The sequence below is a fragment of the Aphelocoma coerulescens genome, chromosome 24 (assembly GCF_041296385.1).
Source record: "Aphelocoma coerulescens isolate FSJ_1873_10779 chromosome 24, UR_Acoe_1.0, whole genome shotgun sequence".
NCBI classification, from domain to species: domain Eukaryota; kingdom Metazoa; phylum Chordata; class Aves; order Passeriformes; family Corvidae; genus Aphelocoma; species Aphelocoma coerulescens.
The window spans coordinates 1,317,532-1,337,689 of record NC_091037.1 but is presented as its reverse complement, the minus strand read 5'-3'; the positions used below and the strand labels follow the sequence as shown (position 1 = coordinate 1,337,689).

At 62.4% G+C, this 20,158-nt stretch overlaps 3 protein-coding genes across 8 annotated transcripts; 1 reads left to right on the top strand and 2 right to left on the bottom strand.

Moving 5' to 3' along the window:
- Nucleotides 1-713: 713 nt before the first annotated feature.
- Nucleotides 714-1,862, bottom strand: LOC138098216 (WAS/WASL-interacting protein family member 1-like). The gene is made up of 2 exons (XM_068994587.1): nt 1,563-1,862; nt 714-1,355 (listed from the first exon to the last, which is right to left on the bottom strand). The coding sequence occupies exons 1-2, from the start codon at nt 1,860-1,862 to the stop codon at nt 714-716; spliced, it is 942 nt and encodes a 313-aa protein (XP_068850688.1).
- A 2,866-nt stretch (nt 1,863-4,728) lies between these two features.
- Nucleotides 4,729-11,871, top strand: SCN4B (sodium voltage-gated channel beta subunit 4). Of its 6 annotated transcripts, none has more exons than XM_068994598.1 (5): nt 4,729-4,878; nt 7,984-8,147; nt 8,816-9,041; nt 9,268-9,397; nt 9,485-11,871. In XM_068994598.1, exons 1-5 carry the CDS (start codon nt 4,815-4,817, stop codon nt 9,576-9,578), a joined length of 678 nt encoding a protein of 225 aa, XP_068850699.1. In that variant the 5' UTR covers nt 4,729-4,814; the 3' UTR covers nt 9,579-11,871. The 6 variants fall into 6 exon arrangements, with proteins under 6 accessions (XP_068850699.1, XP_068850695.1, XP_068850697.1 ...); XM_068994594.1 differs by lacking the exon at nt 4,729-4,878 and adding an exon at nt 5,224-5,356; XM_068994596.1 differs by lacking the exon at nt 4,729-4,878 and adding an exon at nt 5,373-5,733.
- A 442-nt stretch (nt 11,872-12,313) lies between these two features.
- On the bottom strand, nt 12,314-19,106 carry TMPRSS4 (transmembrane serine protease 4). Its single transcript, XM_068994805.1, has 13 exons — nt 19,083-19,106; nt 15,845-15,875; nt 15,650-15,763; nt 15,403-15,555; nt 15,189-15,318; nt 14,364-14,465; nt 14,237-14,277; nt 13,656-13,815; nt 13,361-13,527; nt 13,069-13,164; nt 12,814-12,953; nt 12,527-12,676; nt 12,314-12,388 (listed from the first exon to the last, which is right to left on the bottom strand). Exons 1-13 carry the CDS (start codon nt 19,089-19,091, stop codon nt 12,377-12,379), a joined length of 1,305 nt encoding a protein of 434 aa, XP_068850906.1. The 5' UTR covers nt 19,092-19,106; the 3' UTR covers nt 12,314-12,376.
- Between the last annotated feature and the right edge of the window lie 1,052 nt (nt 19,107-20,158).

The window sequence follows — 20,158 nt, the reverse complement described above, 5'->3', positions numbered from 1 at the left end:
GGGGCACAGTTAATAGGCACATCCATCAGTTCACCCACCGTGGAGACACGAGGGAAGCTCTGACAGCCGCCCTCTGCTGTGCCTCTCCCTGCTGCCCTTCACTCGGGACTGCCGAGTGCCGGCGCATCCCAGTTCTTCACACAAGCAGGGTCTGGCCACACACTACCCCAAGGCACTGCCACCACCTCTTTCCACCTTCCAGCTGTGCCTTGCCCCCTCCCCAGCCCCCCGCCTTGCTCAGCTCACTGCTGTTCCCAGCAGCAGTGCCAGTGGGATGAGCTCCCGCAGTGTCCCTGTCCCTGCCCGCCCGGACACTGCGCCCTGGACACCTCAGCGTGGGGTCAGTGCTGCGGAAAACTTCCAGCTCCCCATGGCACCTCTCCCTCCCTGAGGAAGGGCACCAAAATCACCTCCACTGTGCTGCTGACACAGTCCTGCAGTGCTGGGCTGCTGCCGGGGGGTGCAGCCAATCGATCCCTGGCCCATGGCACTGAACAACTTTGCTATGCAGGGAGCAGCGGCTCCCCGGAGGAGAACGTGGAGTTATCCGAACCCAGCCTCAGGGGGTCAAATGCAGTCACAGGCAAAGGGGGTGGGGGACCCTCAGGTTGGCACTTTCAGGATACTTCTTAGAATGTTGCTGGCAAAAAACTTGAGGAAAGCGGTGGGATCACAGAGGAGACCCCGTGGGACACCAGAAGGGTGAATTCTCATCACTGCAGGGGACTGAGGGCAGTGACAGCAACCCCCCAGCACTGGGGCTTCACGGATTCTCCAGAACCAGGGACATTTCTTGTTACAGAACAAGAACATTTCCTCGGGCCAGGTGGGATTACAGGTGTTAAAGAACAAGAGAGGGGGTGGGAGGTAGCAGGGACCTCTGCCTGGTCCTGTGCAGTCACGGGGGACTGCTGGGGTGTCTCAGGGAGAGTCCAGAGCCACAGTCCCCGCAATGCCGCCCTGCTCCTGGGGCTGGGAAGGAATGAGGGGGCACCTGGAAAGGGAACAGCCTGGGGCAGTGAGGTCCGGGGCAGTGAGGGGTGTGAAGGGCAGCTCCGGGGGACAGAGTGGGGACGGTTCATTGGAGGTGGCCTCGGGCTGTGCCGGGTCAGGAACAAACTTTCTCCTGGGATACAGCAGGGTTGCCTCAGCGGTTCTTGCAGATGCTCTGCAGTGGCTGCCGGGGGACACGGCCGCTCTTCCCCCGCGTGTTTAAAGGGCCCGTGGAGGGGGGTGAGGAACCTGTGCGCTCCGGAGGGCAGGCGGCTCTGCGGGCGGGGACGAGCAGGCAGCGGCAGCGCTGGCAGGGAGAGGGGAAAGCACCGCTCCGAGGGAGAGCTGCAGGCAGCCGAGAGCTGGAATGACAAAAGCAGCCAGGTACTCACCCGCAGTCTGTGCCCGGGACCTCTCGCTCAGCTCCCAGCCCGGCGAGTCCGTCCCAGCCAGGACAGTCCTGCAGAGCCTGATCCCTGCGGTGCCTCCTGCCCACTGCCAGCTCCCGGGATGCCAGGCCACCTTGTCTTTTAAAGGTCACAGCCAGAGGACCTTGCAGTAAACATTACGTGCTGATGGGAAGCTCTGTTCCAGCGTTGCCACCTCCTCCTCCCCCTCCATCGGCAGGAGGGCTCTGCCTGCTCCGGGTCCGGGAGCACAGCATCGTCTGGCTCGGGGAGGTTTGGGAGGAGGCTGGGAGTGTCCTCCTGGGGCAGCCCCTGGCAGGATGCTCCAGGGCAGCCGGGGCCAGCGCTGCGCCTGCTGCATTGAGCTGGGAGCTGCAGCCCAACTGCTCTGCTCAGCCCTACCTGGTCGGTGCCCACGTGGAGGGAGGCAGGAGCCCTCCTCGGAGAGCAGCAGCCTGGCATTTTAACCCTCCCAGTTCCGCCAGTGCAAGGTGAGAGGGACTGAGGGTACACAGGCAGCCACAGTGCCCCCCCGGCAGGCTGTGAGCCAGCTGGCAGCACCCCTGAGCCCTCCTTCCTGTCCCCCAGGGAGGTGACAGTGTCCGAGCACAGGGTGCTCGCCTTCCCTGAAACCAGACACAGCCGCCTGATGCTGGACTCAGCAGGACAAGTTTCCGCTGAGCCGCAGGAATCCCGGATCCCACGCCGGACATCTGCGTCCTGCCGAAATCCCAGGGCCAGCTGCTGCCAGTGCCCTTCCCGGCCATGGCAGCGGCCGGGCTGGGGCACAGCAGAGCCCTGTCCAGGCCCGCGGCAGTGGCAGATGTCTCACGGGATCAGTCGGCCGAGGAGACCGGCTGGAGCTGCCAAGTGTGACAGCTCCATCAGGCGCTGGTGACAGCCAGCATCCCTCTCCCAGCCCCAGGGCTGCGTGGGCACAGCTGCCCCGGGCGTGCAGGGGAGCGGGCAGGGGGATTCCGGGCTGTCAGCTCTGCGGGGATGCTCAGCAGGGAGACGTGGCCGCCGGGCCGTGTCAGCATGGATCTAGCTGGGTGCCCACCTGCCCAGTGCACCCTGTTGGTGCCAGCACCCACAGCAGCTCTGCTGTATTTACTGGCCAACCCTTGCAGCCAGGTTTCCCAACCTTCCTGCTTCCAGAAGCATTTAGGGCTCTGCTGACGAGATTCCCAGTGGCAGTTTGGCCAAATCCGTCCCAGCTTGACCCCTCGTTTCAGAAGCAAACTTGGCAGGCACCTGAGCGTCCCACGAGGGGCTCCTGCGCACCTTTCCCTGCACCAGGGTAGGGGTGCTCCTGTTCCAGGTCTCCACTGCTGCAGGTCTCCGTGCTCCTGTGTGCTGGATGCTGGCCTCAAACTCACCTGCACCTGTGCCTCTGGCCCCAGCAGCCACCAGGCACCCCTGCAGGGGTGACAGGCGTCCCGCCACCCCCTCGGCTGTCTCTGCCTGCCCTCTCACAATTAGTGATGCTCCAGCAAACGCTGCACTCCTCCTCCCGTCTCCACACAGCGCCTGCGGCTCCGCTCCCCTCGCTGTATCCATCACCTCGCTGTATCCATCAGCTCCCTGTCTCCATCCCCTCCCTGAATCCATCCCAGCCGCCCGCCAAGGCACCTTCTGCTGCATCAGCAGAGCCGTGCACGCCGCTCCCGCAGCGCCGGCTGCCAGCGCTGCCTAGCCCGCTCCGCCTGTACTTTTCCTGCCTCTCTTGCCAGCTCTGCAGCCCTAACGCTTCAGCCCACAGGCACTGCTGGCATCCTCTTAGGCTCCCCTGGGATGTCCCCGTGCCCTGCAAAGCCTCCTGTTTTCCCTCCTCCCTGCTGCTTCATGCTGCTGCAGAGGGGGCTGGATGGGGAGGGGGAGCCTCCTCGTGCCCTGAAGGTGACAGGTCGTGGCACCTTGGACACGCAGGCAGCATCCCTGCAGGTGAGCTGCTCTCACACCCAAAATCCAATCAACCCACTTCGAGGAAGCCATGCCCGGTCCCTGGGGCGAGCTTTGGCAGGACGTGTGCCCCGTGTCACTGCAGGCCAGAGAAAAAGTCAGCGCCGTTCCTGCTCCAGGAGTGTGGCAGCGCCTCCTCCCCTTCCCGCCGTGCCTGTTTTGGGATGCGTCACCTCCCGCAAACGCTGTTCCCTGCGCAGGGCTCGCTGTCTAATGGACCTGGGCACGAAGGTGAAGCTCTGCCTGCCCACACCACGCCCCACGGGCTTACATTAGGAGGGCCCCCACCGTCGCCGTCGGGATGCGGTGTGCCGAGGGCAGGTCTAATGGATGCGACGGCGAGGAAAAGGCTGCTGAGACATGAACTTTTGTGCAGCCAATTATCCCGGAACAAGCTCACGGTGAGAAAAGTAAGTTCTCAGAGTGTTCTCTTTGGTGCCGGGCGGGTCCCTCTGCAGCCATCGGGGTCTGGCTCTGCATCCCCACCCGTGTCTGCTGTCTGCCTTGGGGATGGAGGGCAGGGACACCCGGTGTCACACTGCAGAGGTGCCCCGAATGAGAGCTGAGCCCCAGCCTTGTCCTGTTTTGTTGTCCTGGGAAGCCACCGGCCATAGTGGCACTTTGGCCTCTTCCCAAGGTGGCCCAGGGCAACACCAGTCCAGTGTTTGCAGGCCACCACAGAATTGCTGAGGTTGGAAAAAACCTCTGAGATCATCAAGTCCAGCTATTTACCCAGCACTGCCAAGGCCATCACTAAACCATGTCCTCAGGTGCCACAGACACGTGTTTTTTGAACTCTTCCAGGGTTGGTGACTCTACCACTGCCCTGGGCAGCCTGTGCCAGGGCTGGACAATCCTTTCAGTGAAGAAATCTTCCCTAATATCCAACCCAAATCTCCCCAGCTTGAGGCCGTTTCCTTTTGTCCTGTCATTTGTCACCTGGGAGAAAAGCCCGACCCCCACCTGGCTCCACCCTCCTGTCAGGGAGTTTGACAAGAGCGAGAAGGTCCCCTCGAGCCTCCTTTTCTCCAGTTTAAAAGCCCCCAGCTCCCTCGGCCTCTCCTCATCCTACTGGTGCTCCAGCCCCTTCTCTGGACACACTCCAGCACCTCAATCTCCTTCTTTGAGGGGCCCCAAACTGCACCCAGGATTCGGGGTGCGGCTGCATCAGTGCCGAGCACAGGGGGACCGTCACTGCCCCGGTCCAGGGAGCGCTCCCTGATCCCCCGGGCGGGCGGATGCGCGGGGCGGGGGAGCGAGGGGGGATGCGCGGGGGGATGCGGAGGAGCGCGGAGGAGCGCGGAGGAGCGCGGAGGAGGGCTCAGCGCGGCCCCGCCCGGCGCGGCCCCGCCCGGCGCCGCTCGCCCTCCGCGGGGGCGGCCAGAGCCGGGCGCTGCGGGCAGCAGGGACCGCTCCGCTCTGCTCCGCTCCGCACCTCCCCGCGCTGCAGCCATGGCCCCGGGCTCGCCCTCCGCTCGCCGCCGCGCCGCGCCGCGCCTGCTGGCCGCGCTCCTGGGTAAGGGGCGCGGGGGGCTGCGGGGACCCCTCCGGGTACCGCCCGCGTCCTGTGTCCCCCCACCCCGGCTTCCCGGCGGGGACCCTGCCCCGGGGACCCGCGGCAGCCCGAGGCGGGGGGACCCCGCTCCGCGCCCAGCCCCTGCACCCCGCCCGCCGCGCCCGGGGATGCCGCCCGCGGGCGCTAACGCCGCTCTCCGCTCTGCAGACGGACGGTCCGGAGCGCCGGGGATAAGTCACTTGGCCAAGGTGACTTCGCAGCCGAGCCCGAGCTCCGAAGTCCCGGCTCCAGCCCCTGCCCTGCCCGCACCGGCGCTCCCGTCGCCAGCGCTTCTCCTGCGAGCACTGCGGCTGCACCCCGCTTTGCCCCGCTCCTGCGCTGCCCGGCGAGCGGGGACCGCGCTGCCTGCCTGCCCGGGACCGGGGGATGGCCGCGGGGAGGCCGTGCACTGCTTCAGCGCCAGCACGCCCGCCGACAGGTCATTGTCTTACAGTTCATTTGGTACAACAACCATTCGCATGTGCTTGTCCCTGGCGCGGCGACCGACCCGCGCTGCAGGGCCGCTGCTTGGAGCATGACGCCCAGCCCTGTGTCCAGGGATGCCCGAGATCCCCTGCCACAGGGTGCAGGGAGGGGCTGGCAGCCGTCCCCTCCCCACTGCACACCTGGGGCAGGCTCCAGCCACCTGCATCGGCCTCACGCACCCGCTGCACTCCTGCTCCTGTGGGTCATCCTCATGCCAGCCTGGAACCGAGGGCTGGCTGTGCAGCGCTCAGCTGCTGGGGAACTCCCGTGGGACGCGTTTTAGAGGGCATAGTTCTTAAGTTTAAGGGTGCTGGAGACACAAAAATTCATGTAAGTACCTGACCCCCTGCGAGATTTGGGTGCCAGCACCAGGGCTGGCAGTGGGGTGGTCGGAGAGACTCAGACACGCTTGAGACCACTTGGGGATCTGTGGTCCAGGGCGTGGAGGTGGGAACCTGGTGCCACGGGTCGCTCTGGTGGGCTGGGAGCTGGAGAGGGCGCCGGGCAGGGGAGTGCAGGGCGGGTCTCCCTGTGTCCGTAGGTTTCGGGGATGCCGTGCCCCGCAGGAAGTGGCAGCGGGCTCCTGGCTGCACCAGGGAGCCACGGCAGAGCCCCTTCCATAGGAGGGGTGCGGGCCGTGTGTCCTGTCCCAGAGCGCACCGTACCTGGCTTCGGGCTGGCCAAGGAGCGCCTCCCTTTGATCCCCGCTGGAGAGGAGCCCGGCCAGCCTGCCAGGCACGGCTTGCTGCCTGCGCCAGGATGTCACGCTGACTTTTATGGGCAGTGAAAGTTTTTCTAGAGCAGCTTTCCCACAGATGGCAGTCCTGGGGGAGCACAGTGCTCAGCGAGCCCCCTCACTGTGGGGGGCTCACCCTCGGCAAGAGCAAAGCGCGGGCAGCCAAGGCTCTGGCAGCAGCGGGAGTGGCCGCTTCCCGTTTCCCTGGGCTGTGTTTTGGGAACCTCTGGTGCTCGCAGGCAACGGGAGGGAGCTTGGAGCCCCCAGGGAGTGGCCCTGAAGGCTGGGGGGTTGGTGGTGCAAAGTGCAGCAGCTTTGGGCGTGTATGGAGAAGCAGCGCTGAGAGCTGGTGCGTGGCAGGTTCAGCCAGTGCTCCCCGGCGTGTTTTCCTCGGTGCTTTATTTAGTGGTAACGTATCAATTTTGTCTTCCTGAGAGCACAGGATGACAGGAACAAGGTCAGCCTCGATTTACCCCACACATTCAATCCAGATTGCGTTCTAAGGGTGGCAGACAGGATTTAAAGTGTTACAAGCTGCAAGGAATCATCTTTCCTGTGAGTGAGTGTCCGCTTGCAGCACGCTGCAGGCTCAGACATACCTGCAGAGCCAGGCATCCCTCTGCCAACTCCTGCTCCAGGGGGACAACTTCCTGCCTATGAAGTCCCCTCTGTAGCCTCCCCAGGGCTGCTCTTCAAGCCTGACAGCTGCAGGAGATTCCATCTGCCGGGAACCACTCCCTGACGTTAGCTCCAGCCTCTCGAGCAAAATGAGGAGTGCTTCTGTGTAAAGTTAAATAACTCCTCGCCTGCAGTGCTTGCAATGCAGCACTGCAGCAGGGCCTGGAGCCCAGGATGCAGGGCTCCCGGGCTTGGCTCCGGCTGTGATGTGCCTGGGGAGTTGTTAGCACCGGCTTGTGTGGGAGAATAAATCAGCAGCTGAGGCGGCTGCAGAGAGAGGTGAATCCCAGACTGAGGGCAGCGTGTCCGAGTTGAGGTGTTGGGGCAGCTGGGGATCAGCTTGTAGCCATGGAAAAAGCTGTGTCCCCTGGATTTTTGACCCAGGGAAAGCTCTGCAGGGGTGGCTGAGGTCTGGGAAAGGGAAGGAGTGTTTTACTGGGCCGTGTCACATCTTAGCCATGCCACATTGCACAAACGGGATGGGGCCGTGGTGGGATGGGGATGGGGAGCGGGGCTGCTTCTCTGGCCAGGACCAGAGCATCCCTGTGCCCCCAGAGAGGATCTGTGGGGACAGTGGTGGCCCAGCCCAGTGCAATGCCAGTCCCTGCCTCCCAGGAGTGTTCGGCTGCAGCTGGGCTCCTACCTGCTCCTCTCTCCCTGCTCGTGGGGAGGCGAGGAGAGGGAGAGCTGCATCCTGCAGTTTGAAGGTCATCTGGCAGCTCCAGAGGGAGCCGGGGCTCTCGGCTCCCGGGCGTGAGGGGCTGCTCCGGAGGGCCGGGCAGGGCTGCGGGAGGGCGAGCGGGTGGCAGGCAGCCAGGACAGCCACGCTAATTACTGCTCCAGCTCCCGCCTGAAGAACAGAGCTCTGCTTCGCTTTGGCTTTCTTCTCCCCCTTGAAGGTCTAGCTGGAGGCCTGTGGATAACATGCAAATCAGGGCTCTCATTTGCACGCTTCATTCGTGGGGATATTCTGGTTCCCTTTGAACCCGCGCTGTCTCTGTGGGTGACCCAGCCCCAGTTTCTGCAGGAGCAGGTCCCCTCTGTCACCGAGCAGTTCTGGGGCTGGGGACAGGCCCCTTTGCTCCTGCCATGGCAGCCTGGTGTGCCAAAGGGGATGAGGGGTGACAAACCCATGGCCTCACTCTCTCCTCCCCTCTCCCTGCCAGGTTTGCACGTCTTTGCCATCGCCTTCGCCTTGGAGGTGTCAGTGGGGAAGACCAACACGGTGATGGCTCTGAATAACTCCAATGTCCTGCTGCCCTGCACCTTCACCACCTGCATAGGCTTCCAGGACCTGGTCTTCACATGGTATTTCAACTCGACAGAGCTGGTGGGTGGCTCTCTGGGCTCTGCCTCTGCTTTCCTGGCAGGTCCTTTTGTGCTTCCCCAGCACAGCCCGGCACTGCAGTTCTCGCTGTTCCCTTTCTCCTCGTGCAGGATGCCCTTCTCTCCGAGTGCCACCAGCTCTGGGGGGGACAGGGCTGTGCAAACGGGGTGACTCAAATACCCCAGAACATCTGTGCTTTTGGCACAAAGCTGTTCTAGGTTTGCTGCTGCCCACGGGCTCATTTGTTTTCATAAATTGGCTGTTCAGGTGCAAATCTGCACTTGGGGCAAAATATGGTTCATTTCCTCCTCCTTCGCTTGCTCTGAAATATGAAAGGTTCTGTACAGATTTGCTTCCTGCTGGGAATATTTGGCTCCTCAACTCCTCAGCAGGAGGGCTGGTTTGGAGCAGTTCTGGCCAGCAAAAGAGCTCGCTTTCTCTAAGGATCTCCCATTTTTTGCATAGTCTGTTCCATCACTTCAGGACAGGTCGGATCTGCTGCTTCCCAGCAGGATGTGCATCAGGTTCCTCTCCACGGCCATTCCTGCTTTAATGGGGTGTAATGGGACATTTGGCACGGGTGTCCGTGCGTGCAGAGCTGAGTCTGGGCACCCTGAGGAGGATGTGAGCCTTTCCCTCACCCAGCTGATCCTGCCCCCCTGCCTCTGCAGATTTACCATGGCAAGATAAAGAACAAAGCCTCGGAGCCCACCGTCATCCAGCACAACCCGCGCGTGGAGTTTGTCGGCTCCACCACCAAGAAGGACAACAACATCTCCATCGTCCTGAACAACGTGGAGTTCAGCGATGCTGGCAAGTACACCTGCCACGTCAAGAACCCCAAGGAGAAGAACGCCCAGCACAACGCCACCATCTTCCTCACCGTGGTCCATAAGAGTGAGTGCTGGCCAGGGCCCCGGGGTGGCACTGGGCTGGTGGAAATGCCAACACACAGTGACAGCCTCCTTGGCTCACAGTTGTGGTGGTCCATGGAGGTGATTGACATCCCTGGAGGCCTCGTGGGGCCTTCGGGTGGAGGGGGTGATGGCTTCTTGGGGTGGGATGTGCAGCTGGGAGCTCCCTGCTCCCCTCCCGAGCCCCCTCAGCACCTTCTCTCCCGCAGTGGTGGAGACAGACAACACTGTGACCCTCATCATCGTGGGCGTGGTGGGGGGGCTCATCGGCCTCCTCATCCTCTTCATGCTCATCAAGAGGGTGGTCCTGTTCATCATCAAGAAGACGCAGGACGGGAAGTGAGTGCGGGGCTGCTGCCGCGGGGTCGCGGTGAGCGGGGCCGGGGGACAGGGGCTGCCAGCTGGCCGTGTGCTCTCCCCGTGCAGGAAGGAGTGTCTGGTGAGCTCGTCAGGGAACGACAACACCGAGAACGGCCTGGCCGGCTCCAAGGCGGAACAAAAAGCACCACCAAAGGCATGAACGAAGCAGCAGCGCCCCGAGCCCGCCCCGCCCCGCCGCGGGAGCCCGGGCACGGGACGAGCCTTCCCCTTTTGTTTTCTTTCCGAACTGCCAACGCTTGAGACATGTTTCTATTACACACGTGCCTGCAACCTGCACTGCTTCTCGGAGAAGGCTGCGGCTGCCGGGGGGACTGGGAGCTTCTCGCGGACTCGGACTGGGAGGCTGCTGGGGCAGACGGAGCCGCCGGCTCCGCTCAGAGCACAGGCAGGAGGGAGCCGGGCAGGTAGGGCTGGGGCCGGGGCCTGGGGGCGGGTGCTGGGCCAGCGGGGGTCCCGGCGTGCCCGGGGGGTGGCACGGTGGTGCTGGCGATGCTGACCTGAGGTGGCTGGGAGCTCCTGCTTCGTCGGAAAGGTTTCTGGAGCAGGGCAAGGATGCTCCGAGCTGGCCGTGCAGATGGAGTGGCACAGGAGCACGGGAGGAAGCAGGGCTGTGTTAAGCACAATGGAGAACCAAATCCGTGAGAGACCCTGGTTGTGCCTCGGTCCCTCCCACAGCAGGGCTGGGGGGCTGGCCGTGTCCCAGGGTCACTGCTGGCCCGCGATAGGGGGGGATGCTGCATTTCACACTGGCTTTGTCCCCGTGCAGGGCCATCCCTGGGAGCAGGGGTGCTTCTCCCCAGGCAGCCATCCTGGGAGCGCTCCCCGGCTTTGTGCCGCCCCCTCCCCTCTCTCTGGAGCTCGGCACTCAGAGCAGCGATGCTTTTGATGCTGGTGCCAAGGCTGAACGCGTTACGTGGATATTTTTGTATGAGATTCCAGGGGGAAAGCAGCCACTTGCGTTTCCCTTTCACCATGGCGTCCGTGGCCACGCAGGGAGCACAGCCGAGCCCTGGCGAGGGGAGCCGGGCCAGGGCTGTGCCACCGGCCCACTGGGCAACCTTGGGCAAGTTGCCCTGCCTCTCCATGCCTCAGTTTCCCCATCTGTAAAATGGGGACAATAATACTGCTCTACCTCACGGGGTGGGTGTGAGGGGTCCTTGGCTAACGATGGTGAAGTGCTCTGGGGTGAGGGGTGCTGCAGAAAGCCGGGGGGTCTTCATGAGTGGACTCACAAGGATGTGAGACACGAAGTGAGCGAGCTACAAATGAGGTTGTCAATGTCCTTTAAAATGTGATTTGTTCCCTATTTCTCCAATTTGTGGGTGTCTGACAGTGAAGCTGCAGGACAGGCAGCTCCCCCGTCCCCACAGTAAACTGGGATTCACAGCTGAGCCACGACTTGCTGTGGGGACTTGTGCCCTGGTAGAGGTGCTGGAGTGGGAGGTAGACAAGGATTTGGTGGCCAAGGTGAACAAGGAAAGGCTGGGTGCTACCTTCTCTGGAGATACTGGTGCACAGCGGGCTGGTCACCCCAGGCTGGGCTCAGGGGCACCCATTGGAGCAGAGCTGTGTGCTCGGGACAAGGGACACGGACAGGCACCTGGCCCCAGGCAGGTTCCCTTGGCTGTTGCTAAGACAAACACGTAGGAGTCGAGAGCTTGATCTTCTCTCTGACGGTCTGTGGGACCCTCAGGCCAATCACTTGACCTCTCTGTGCTTCAGTGTCCCCATCTGTAAGCTGGGGACAGAGAATCTGAGCTACCTCTCAGGAGGTGTGAGGTGCCCTGCACGGCTCTGCCACCATCCCGGGGAGGAAGGCGCTCTGGTGCCAGGTGTTGTGACACGTCACTGCCACCTGTGAGACCTCCCAGTCACCCCGAGAGACCCCCGGCCCGCCCTTGGAGGAGCCCTCCCGTGGGGGAGGACAGCGAGGGGAGGAAGGGAGTTTTTTAAAGAACTATTTTTAGCTGTCCTAACCTGTTGGCCTTTTTTAGCCGGTGAGTGGACGCAGCTCCACTTCCCGCCGGATATGCAATGCTGCACTATGCATGGATTACTCCTCTGGCTTGATGGGAAAAGTCCACATAAGCAGTTTTTGGAATGTGACTCCATGTGCACACGGGTGCTCCGGGGGAGCGGGCTGCCTCGGGGGCTTGTGCCAGCACCGGCGGGGCCCCTGCTGTCACCGGGGCTTTGGGGGGGCTGCAGAGGCTTTCCGGGGCATTTCGGGGAGAGGGCCCCCCCCGGGAGAATGTGCTGCCACAGACACGTGTGTGTGTCCAAGCAGATGTAAAGCTGTGTGAGAGAAAGCTGCGTGTGAGCACGGGGTGTGTGCGTGCCGGGCTGTGTGATGACTTACAGCACATCTTTGCACTGTAGAGGTTTAGTTAGCTTTGCCTTGAATGAAATAAAGTTTACGTTTACTAGAGAAACTCGCTGTGGTTTGGGGTTGCTGTGAGTGTCTGGGGTGTCTGTTTAGGTTTGGGGGATGGCTGGGTAAAAATAACCCTGTGAGGAAGCAGGATAAAGGCTGGGGAGGCTGTATGAAAAAACAAATCCTTTCCTTTAATGGGAATAGGGGGACGCTCTAACATCAAACATCATTTCTCTCTGTACAACAGGAGTGAACTCACAGCAGCTTGGCCCCCCAGGAGCCACCCTGCCACAGCGGGGTCAGCACAGGGCAATAAATTAATCTTTCTCCGGAAGGGAGCTTGAGCCGGTGAGATTCCTTCATGGGATCAGCGGCCGTCACTCCGAGTCACCCTTTGCCTCCTTGGCTGGGCTATGGCGCCCTAAATCACAGCTGCCAGCGATGGTTTGGGAGCCTCTGCTCACCTTCCGTGGCCAGAGATCTGTGTCCCTGTTGCTGCCAGAGCAAGGGCAGAGGGACGGGAAGGGAGGCTCGGGGCAAAGAGTGACCTGTTCCCGCAGGTCTCAGAGCTCCGACTGCAAGGAGAGAGAGGCACAGAAGGAATTGAAAGCTTTGAAAGCACAGCCAAAACCAAGAAGAAAGTAGCTGTGTCCTTAAGGAGGCAGCTCAGCTGAAGGGAGCTGCCTCTGCCCCTCGGGCAGGACAGCACTGACCCTGCGGACGGCGTAGATCCAGTCGAGGTAGGCACGGACGCTGGTGTAGACGCCGGGCGTGCTGGGGGTCCCGCAGCCCTGGCCCCAGCTGACGATGCCCACAACCTGCCAGTGCCCGCTCGAGTACAGGAGGGGCCCGCCGCTGTCCCCCTGTGAAGGACAGACCCTCAGGATGGCCCCGCACACCTGACTGCTCACAGCAGCCGTTCCCATACAGCTCCTCCCTCAGAGGAGCCGTGTCATGGATGGGTACGGACCCACTCCCGGTGTCCAGCCCGGGCCCCCACCTGGCAGGTGTCCACGCCGCCCTGGGGCAGGCCAGCACACAGCATCCTGTCGGTGACATCGCCGTGGTAGGCGGCCTGGTTGCAGCTCCGCTTGTCGATGAGCTGCACCTCGGCCTGCTGCAGGCGCTCCGACAGCTTCCCTGCGTGACGCACAGCCTCTCAGGGTGAGGAGGGAGCCCTCCAGCCCCTCTGCTCCTGCCAGCAGTGCTGGGGGGCTCTGCCCTGTCCCTGTCACCCCCACGCTGTGCCGCTCACCGTGCTCCTCCATGTAGCCCCAGCCGATCACCCACAGGGGCGTGCCCGGCACCAGCTCTTCGTCGAAATAGGGCAGGCAGATGGGCTTGGTGCTGTCTGGAACAGAGATGTCTGGGGGGACTCACAGGGAAGGGGCCCGGACTGGCTGGGGACAGCCACCAGCCGGGTACCCCACTTCCTGCCCCAGCACTCGGTGCCCATGGAACGCTGCCATGCCGGGCATCACCCTCCATGTCAGTGCCATCAGGGGACACCGGTGACTCCTGCCGCAGGAGGGCTTTGCCAGGCTCACCTGAGTCATGCACAGGAGAACGCAGCTTCACCAGGGCGATGTCATTGTCCTTGGGGGACGCGGGTGTCACCTCTGCCAGGAACACCTTCTCCACGGCGAAGGTGGCAGCGCCCGACAGGAGGTCGGAGCCGGCCTTCACGCGCCAGCTCTGGATGATGGGGTTGTTCCTGCGCACACACAGCGCTGTCACCGCTCGTCCCCCGGCGGGGACAGGCCCAGAGCCCTGTGCAAACTGGGAATCACAGGACACTGAACCCACACACGGCTCAGACCCAGAGGGGAGGTGCCCACTCACTTGAAGCAGTGCGCGGCCGTCAGGACCCAGCCGGGCCCGATGATGCTGCCCCCGCAGATGTGCTCCTTCCTGTACTGCAAACTGACCTGCCAGGGCCACGCCTCGATGGCAGCCGGGCTGCCCCCCAGCACCCGCGGCGTCCTCACGCTCTGCCCGCAGTCTGTGAGGTGACACATTGGCTGGGACAGAGCAAACGGAGGCTCCCAGGGACAGGAGCGTGGCCAGCGTGCCTCATGCCCACAGCACTGCTGTCACCCCTCATCCCCAGGCTTGCTGGAAGGGATCCAGCCATCCCCTGCCCGCTCCAGCCCCCCAGAATAATTAGTTTAATCAGGGTAATTCGCCGGTGGAAGTAAACCCAGGCAGGCAGCTGGGTAAGCCTCCCTTAGGTGTTTTGTTTCTGGGAGGTTTGTGCTGCCTTAACGAGGTTAGCAGTAATTAAATCCAGCTTTCCTCGCGCAAACACTGCGGGATGGGTTTGGGATGGAGCCGTGCTCCCACTGGGCTGTGCCAGGAGCGAGGACCTGGAGCAGGGCGAGGCCCCAGAGCCCGCAAGGTGCAGCCCCCACCGTGGTACTTACTGGAACAGAAGAGTGACACAACCAACCCCGAGAGGCATTTCCTGCAAGAGGAAGGAAAAGAGCTGGATTTGGCTCCTCCGCCAGGCACCACAGGCTCCTGCTCGGGGCCCACACCCTCCCCACTCACCTGCCCGGCTCAAGCACCTGGATGCTCCCGTTGCTCAGCACAACCTCGCGGGGAGGCGGCAGCTGCCCTGCACCCACCTCCACTCCCTGGAAAGTCGGGGTGCTGGAAGACACAGGGGGACAGGGCTTCAGGTGTGGGGGAGGACAGGCACTGGAGCCCCAGCACCTCAGGAGCCTGGATCCCGTAGCAAAAAGGGGCTTCCTCGGGACAGGGATGCCGAAGTGGGGATGTCAGAGCCCTGGAGGGCTGGGACACTGAGCCCAGGACCAGGGACAGGAGCAACTGAAGGAGGGGAGAGTGTTCCCTGCAATGTGGAGGGGTGAGCAGCTGGCTCTGGGAGAACTCAGGGGGTCCCTGCTGCTGTGACATTTGGGAGCTCTGTTCAAAGCCTCAACCAATGACTTTTTGGGCCTGGAAAACACCAGGTTTGGCTCAGTTTGGGCTCCTACAGTGGCTCAAACACCAGAACCAATCTTAAAAGGGAAGTGCAGGGCCCTGAGCCTCCTCCTCAGATGAGCTGTGTTGGCAGGGAGACCCTGGGCTGCTCTGGGGAGGGCAGGGCTGCAGGTAGGGGGGATGGAGGGAGAGCAGGAGCAAGGCAGGGTGCCCGTGGGCTGTGACAGAGCGGGGCACAGCACTCTGCTCTCACAGGAGGCTGCCAGGGCTCCGAGCCAGCTCCTGGGGACTCACAGAGTGCTCTGCGTGCTGGGGATGGACTGAAACCATTAGTGCAGAGCTCTGAGTGCTTTGCAGTTAAGCAGAGCCCCGCTCCAGAAGAGCTTTTAAGGGAGAGGGGCGGGTGAAGCAGGGGGAGCAGCCGGGTACCTGCTGTAGCCCATCTGCTCGCAGGCGGCTCTAGCCAGCGCCGGGGTGAAGTGGTCGTGGCACACACAGGACCAGGCTCCAGTGTTGCTGTTGAGCACCTGCAGGATGGATCTGTCTTTGGAAACGCGGGCTGGAGGCAGACACAAAGTCAGCTTTGGTGAGGGGGCTGCAACAGCCCAGCCCCCAGAGCTCTGCAGGGGTGTCCTGCACTCACCCCTGGCCGGCGGCCCCTCGGGGACCCACTGGGGACAGTTGGCTTCGTCCTCGCCCTGCAGACAGTCCAGCTGCCCGTCACACACCTGCTTCAGCGGCACCAGCTTCAGGGGCTGCTTGCAGAACAGGTAGTGGTGGTCCAGGTAAATCTTCACTAGAGGGAGAGGGGGCCTCAGCACAGAGCTGGGTCCACGTTTGCTGGGCCGTGGCCATGAGAAAGGAGGGGGAGAGGAGATCAGGAGCTGTACCCAGGAACCCAATGGCGACCAGGCAGGCGAGGGTGAGCACCACGGCCAGGACGAGGATCCCGACCCGCTTGAAGGACTCTGATGCCCTGGAGGATTTGGGTCTCGTGCAGGGACCTGCAACAGAGAGGAGCGTGGCCCTGCGTGGCTGGGCTCAGCCTGGCACCACTCATCTCTCCCAGCTCCCACAGGTGTTACCTCTGCCATTGAGCTGCTCCAAGGCCGAGTCCTGCAAAGCAGAGGCGAAAACCAGTTATGAGCTGAAATGGCAGCCAAAAAGCAGCTGGGAGGTGGGAGGGTGTGTCGGTGAGCTCACAGTCCTGGGAGGGCAGCAGGGAAACTGCCCCAGCCTCCATCAGAGGTGGCTTTAGAGCTGCTGGGAATGGGGGTGGCACGTCCTGTGTGACAACGCCTGGCTCTGCGGTCACGTAGGGTCACCTGCTGCCCTGTTCCCGTAGACACCACCTGTGCAATTCCAGTAACTGGCTCTCAATGGTGTAGAGTTACTGCCATTAACACACCAGAGGCTTAAAAAGTCACAGATGTTGCAGAAGAGGCGCTGTCTGATGTGCCGAGAAACCCTGAGTCAAAATACACACGCCTGCGGGGCTGTGGCACACGGGCATGTCACGACGGGGTTGTGTCTTCAGTAGGATCAGAACCGGGGTGGCACAGCCCGAGTGCTCCCCACGGGCTGCAGGAGCACCGGAGGAACCAGCCCGAGCCAGGGGAACCAGCACTGCCAGGGCGGGGAGGGAAGGAGGGAGGGAGGGAGCTGTGCCGCTGCTAGGACACGAGGTAAACACAGCCAGGGCTGGAGTGGGGGTGAGTCAGGCATTGATCCGCTTGAGCTCCTCAAAGTTATCCTCCTGTGACAATCCCTTCTACGAGAAACCCCCGGTGATGGGAGGGCAGGTGCTGTGAGCCCGTGCTCGCTGGATGGGCTGAAGCTCAGAGCCCCTTTGGGTTCAGGTGGGCACTGGAGGTGTCTGCTCCGTGCTTTCCAGCCCCGGTTGTGCCGTGCCACCAAGCAGCCATTTGGAAAAGGGTTCCTGCTCCACTAAACCTGGTCCCTTCCATGCCCCACCAGCCTCAGTCAGCTCTTTTCCTTTGCTGTTGCTTCTGGACTGTGCCACCACAGGTAAGACAAGATTTTTGCATGGACAGAGGTAAGGAAGGTTAAACCCACTGTGATAAACCCGCAGATCCAGGTGCACGATCCAGGAGGGTTTGGGATTTGGAAGCCTTTGCTCCAACTGCTGAGCTTCAAGAGCAGCATGGGTCTGGAGATGATGGTGTTTGTCCCCTCAAATGAGAGCAGAGGTCCCTGTGCCACCCCAGGGCTCAGAGGCTGGGGCTTGGCAGAGCGCTGTGGGGGCACTGGGGATGTGGCACAGCTGAAGGGGGCTGTGCCAGCCCTCAGCAGGTCAGGGGAGAGGTGAGCCCTCCCTGCCCGGGTCACGGTGCCAGGGCATGTTTAGCCATGCACACACACTCTTCCAGCAGGATTTTACAGCAAGTGCCAAGCCATTATCCCTGGGTTAGCTCACAAAGGCAGGCTGGCTGTGTGTGCCAGGAAATGGTGCCTCGCTGTCATGGCCCTGCTGCATGGCTTGGGCTGCCAGTTTTGGGAACAAGAAGTGACCTGTGCTGGGGAGGACTGGATCCTGCCTGGTGCCATGTGGCTGTGTCCCAGCATGCTGGTGTCTGGCTCTTTGAGGAAATGCCAGCAGCGTTTCTCCCAAAGCCAGGCCCAGCCGGCGCCTGTGCCGAGTGTGGGCAGCTTGTGCCAAATTCCCCACCCCTGGATGGGCTCTGCTCAGCTCCTGGGGTGCAGAGCCTGTTTCCTGGTGGCAGGGAGCTGCTGGGAGCAGGAGGGCAGGATGGGAAGGGGAACCTGGGTCCTGCATCTCCCACCTCGGCTGCCCTTCCTGAGGCGCTTCTCTGCGGAGAAGGGAAAAGCTCCCGAAGGCCTGGGAGTTTTGTAATGCTGCACCAACATCTTCCAGCACAGCCAGCCCAGGGAACGTGGGGCCGGTCCTTCCTCATGCTGACCTCCTGTGTCACCATGGGCCTGGGCTGGGCCCCACCTGGATAATGGGATCCTAACGGTTCCCTGCGGGAACAGTCCCAGGTCGTGATGGATGCTCCAGGCCCCACTGCAGCAGCACGGCTGCCCCTGCCTGTCCCCACACTACCCACACTTGTCCCCATCACATCATCCAGCACTGGGCTCCTTTCCAAGACACCAGGTCTGGTGCTGATGCAGATGAGATAGGTGATTATTAGGGGTTTTTGGGGTTTTTCTTGCATTTTCTTCAGTCCATGAACTTCTTCTGTTTCAATGGGATTCAGAGCTTGGAGCTGCCTCACCATGACTCCTCTCAAACCCACACCATGAACAGGAGCTGCATTGGTTAAATCCAAAGCAAGGCCAGAGCCGTGCCTGCTCCTGCGTGGAGGGGAGGCACATGACTCCCTGCAGAGCTCAATGCTACCGAAACTAACTGAGCTCCCTTGCTGTGCTCTCTCGGAGCGCTTGATGTCCACGGCCACTCCAGGCTCAGGCTGTGCCAGTGCCGGCCCAAGAGCCGTGGGGTTCCGATGAACCTCTTTACCCCTCGCCAGCTGGGAATCCGTGCTGGGGGGCTGCAGGGTGTGCTGAGCTGGGCTTCGTCCCTCCCTCAGGAGCAGGTGGGATGTTCCTTCACCAAACCAAGCTTCGCGGGGTGATCAGATTCCGAGGGTGACTCCTTGGCTGCGGGGATTTAACCCGTGGATGTGTGTAGACATTGCGGGGAGTGAGTTCCCCACCCTGGAGGGGTTGATGTCCCAGTGTGCTGCTGCTGGAGGGTTTTACGGTGCCCGGCGAGCTTGGTCATAGGTGTCTGCCCTCTCGGGGAAGCGTCTTCCTCCCAGGGAGGGACTGCATGCCAGGCTGGGGTTTGGTGGCCATGGCTTTTCCTGCACAGGGCGCTGCAGGTGTGTCCCCTGTGCTGAGCAGAGGGACCGGCAGTGTCGCGCTGCGAGCTGCACTGGGGGGTGGCAGGGCCTGGCAATCACCCAGGCGGTGCCCAGGAACCAGCCCCTTCCCGAGGGATGGGATGAGACACTTCAGAAGGGCCTGTTCCCCTTGGCAGGGGGGACACTGCTTTGCTTGTCTGCTCCCGGGGCCGGGAGAGGGGAAGGCAGCCCCAGAACTGTGGGAGCAGGAGCTCGTGGGGGTACCCAAGTGCTGTATCCAGCCACGGAGGGGTGTGAGAAACGGGAGGAAAACCCTTTCCTGGCTGCTGCCAGGGTGGGGAGCAGCAGCTCTGTGGACCTGGGCTGCCCCATCCTCTCAGAACCGCTCCGGGCCTGGAGTGCGGCCGGGCACGGGGTGTGCGGGGGGCTGGTGCCCATCCCGGGGCCAGGGGCAGCGCTGCCAGTGACTCACCATGTTCATCCAGCTCCGGTGTGGTCCTTCTGCCCGCAGAAACCCGGCAAATCTCCCCCGGTGCGGGAGCCGGGGAGGCTGCGGCTGCCCCGGTGCCCCGGAGCCGGGCCGGCGATGCTCCCGTGCCCCTGTGCCTGCGCTCGGTGCCCACGCCGCGCTCCCACTGGGGCAGCACCGCCCCGGCCCTCCTTAAAACCCACAAGGGGAGTTGTGAAACAGGAATTATGGTTTGTATTGTAATAGAACACCGGTCTATCTACCATCACCTGCGGTAATCTCCCGAGCATCTGCCACTGGAGGTGACTCATCTGCGGGGCTGCTGTCACCAAATAGCTTATCAGAAGTGAACGGACTGATTTTTCCTGCTCCTCCTGATGATAAGAGGATCCACGGCCATCCCGCTCTTTGTCCGGCTCTTCCGCGTTGCGCTGGGTTGTTTTCAAACCGATGTTTGAGTAGGTGGAGGAGGAAAGGAGGAGAGTTTGTGCTCTCAGGTCACTCGCTCTGTGTGTCCCCGCCAGCCCCAGGTCACAGCTGGGGGAAGTTGAAGGGAAGGGAAGGCAAGTGGGTGCCCATGGAAGGCTACCCCAGACTGACAGCTGAAACTACCCCTACTCCCAATAGGCTACCCCTACTCCCCAGTTGAGAAAAATTAAAAAGGGGGGGACCATGGGGCACTCTCAGGGATGGCTGAGGGCCGTGGATCTGTGGTTATCCAGGAATAATCAACCCCTCTGGGATGGAGCAATTTGCCTTAGCCTGGCAGGGTGGGAGGAAGGCTGATGGTGCAGAACCCACTGCCCCAGCAGGGTGGGGGTGGCCCAGGGACTGGTCTGGGGTCGGGGAGGCTGCGGGCTGCCCTCTGCACCCTCATGCTGCAGGTGCTGGGTGCGCAGGATGTGCCGAGCAGTCAATTACCCCCTTCCCCTGTGCTAATCCGGCTTTCCCAACGGTCCTGCTGCTGCCAGGAGTGTGGCTGTGCCAGCGGGAGACTGCGGAGCACCCATGACCTCAGGGAGCTGTGCCATCGCTGTGCCAGCTCATCCCTGCCAGAGGGATCCTGCCCGCTCCCACAG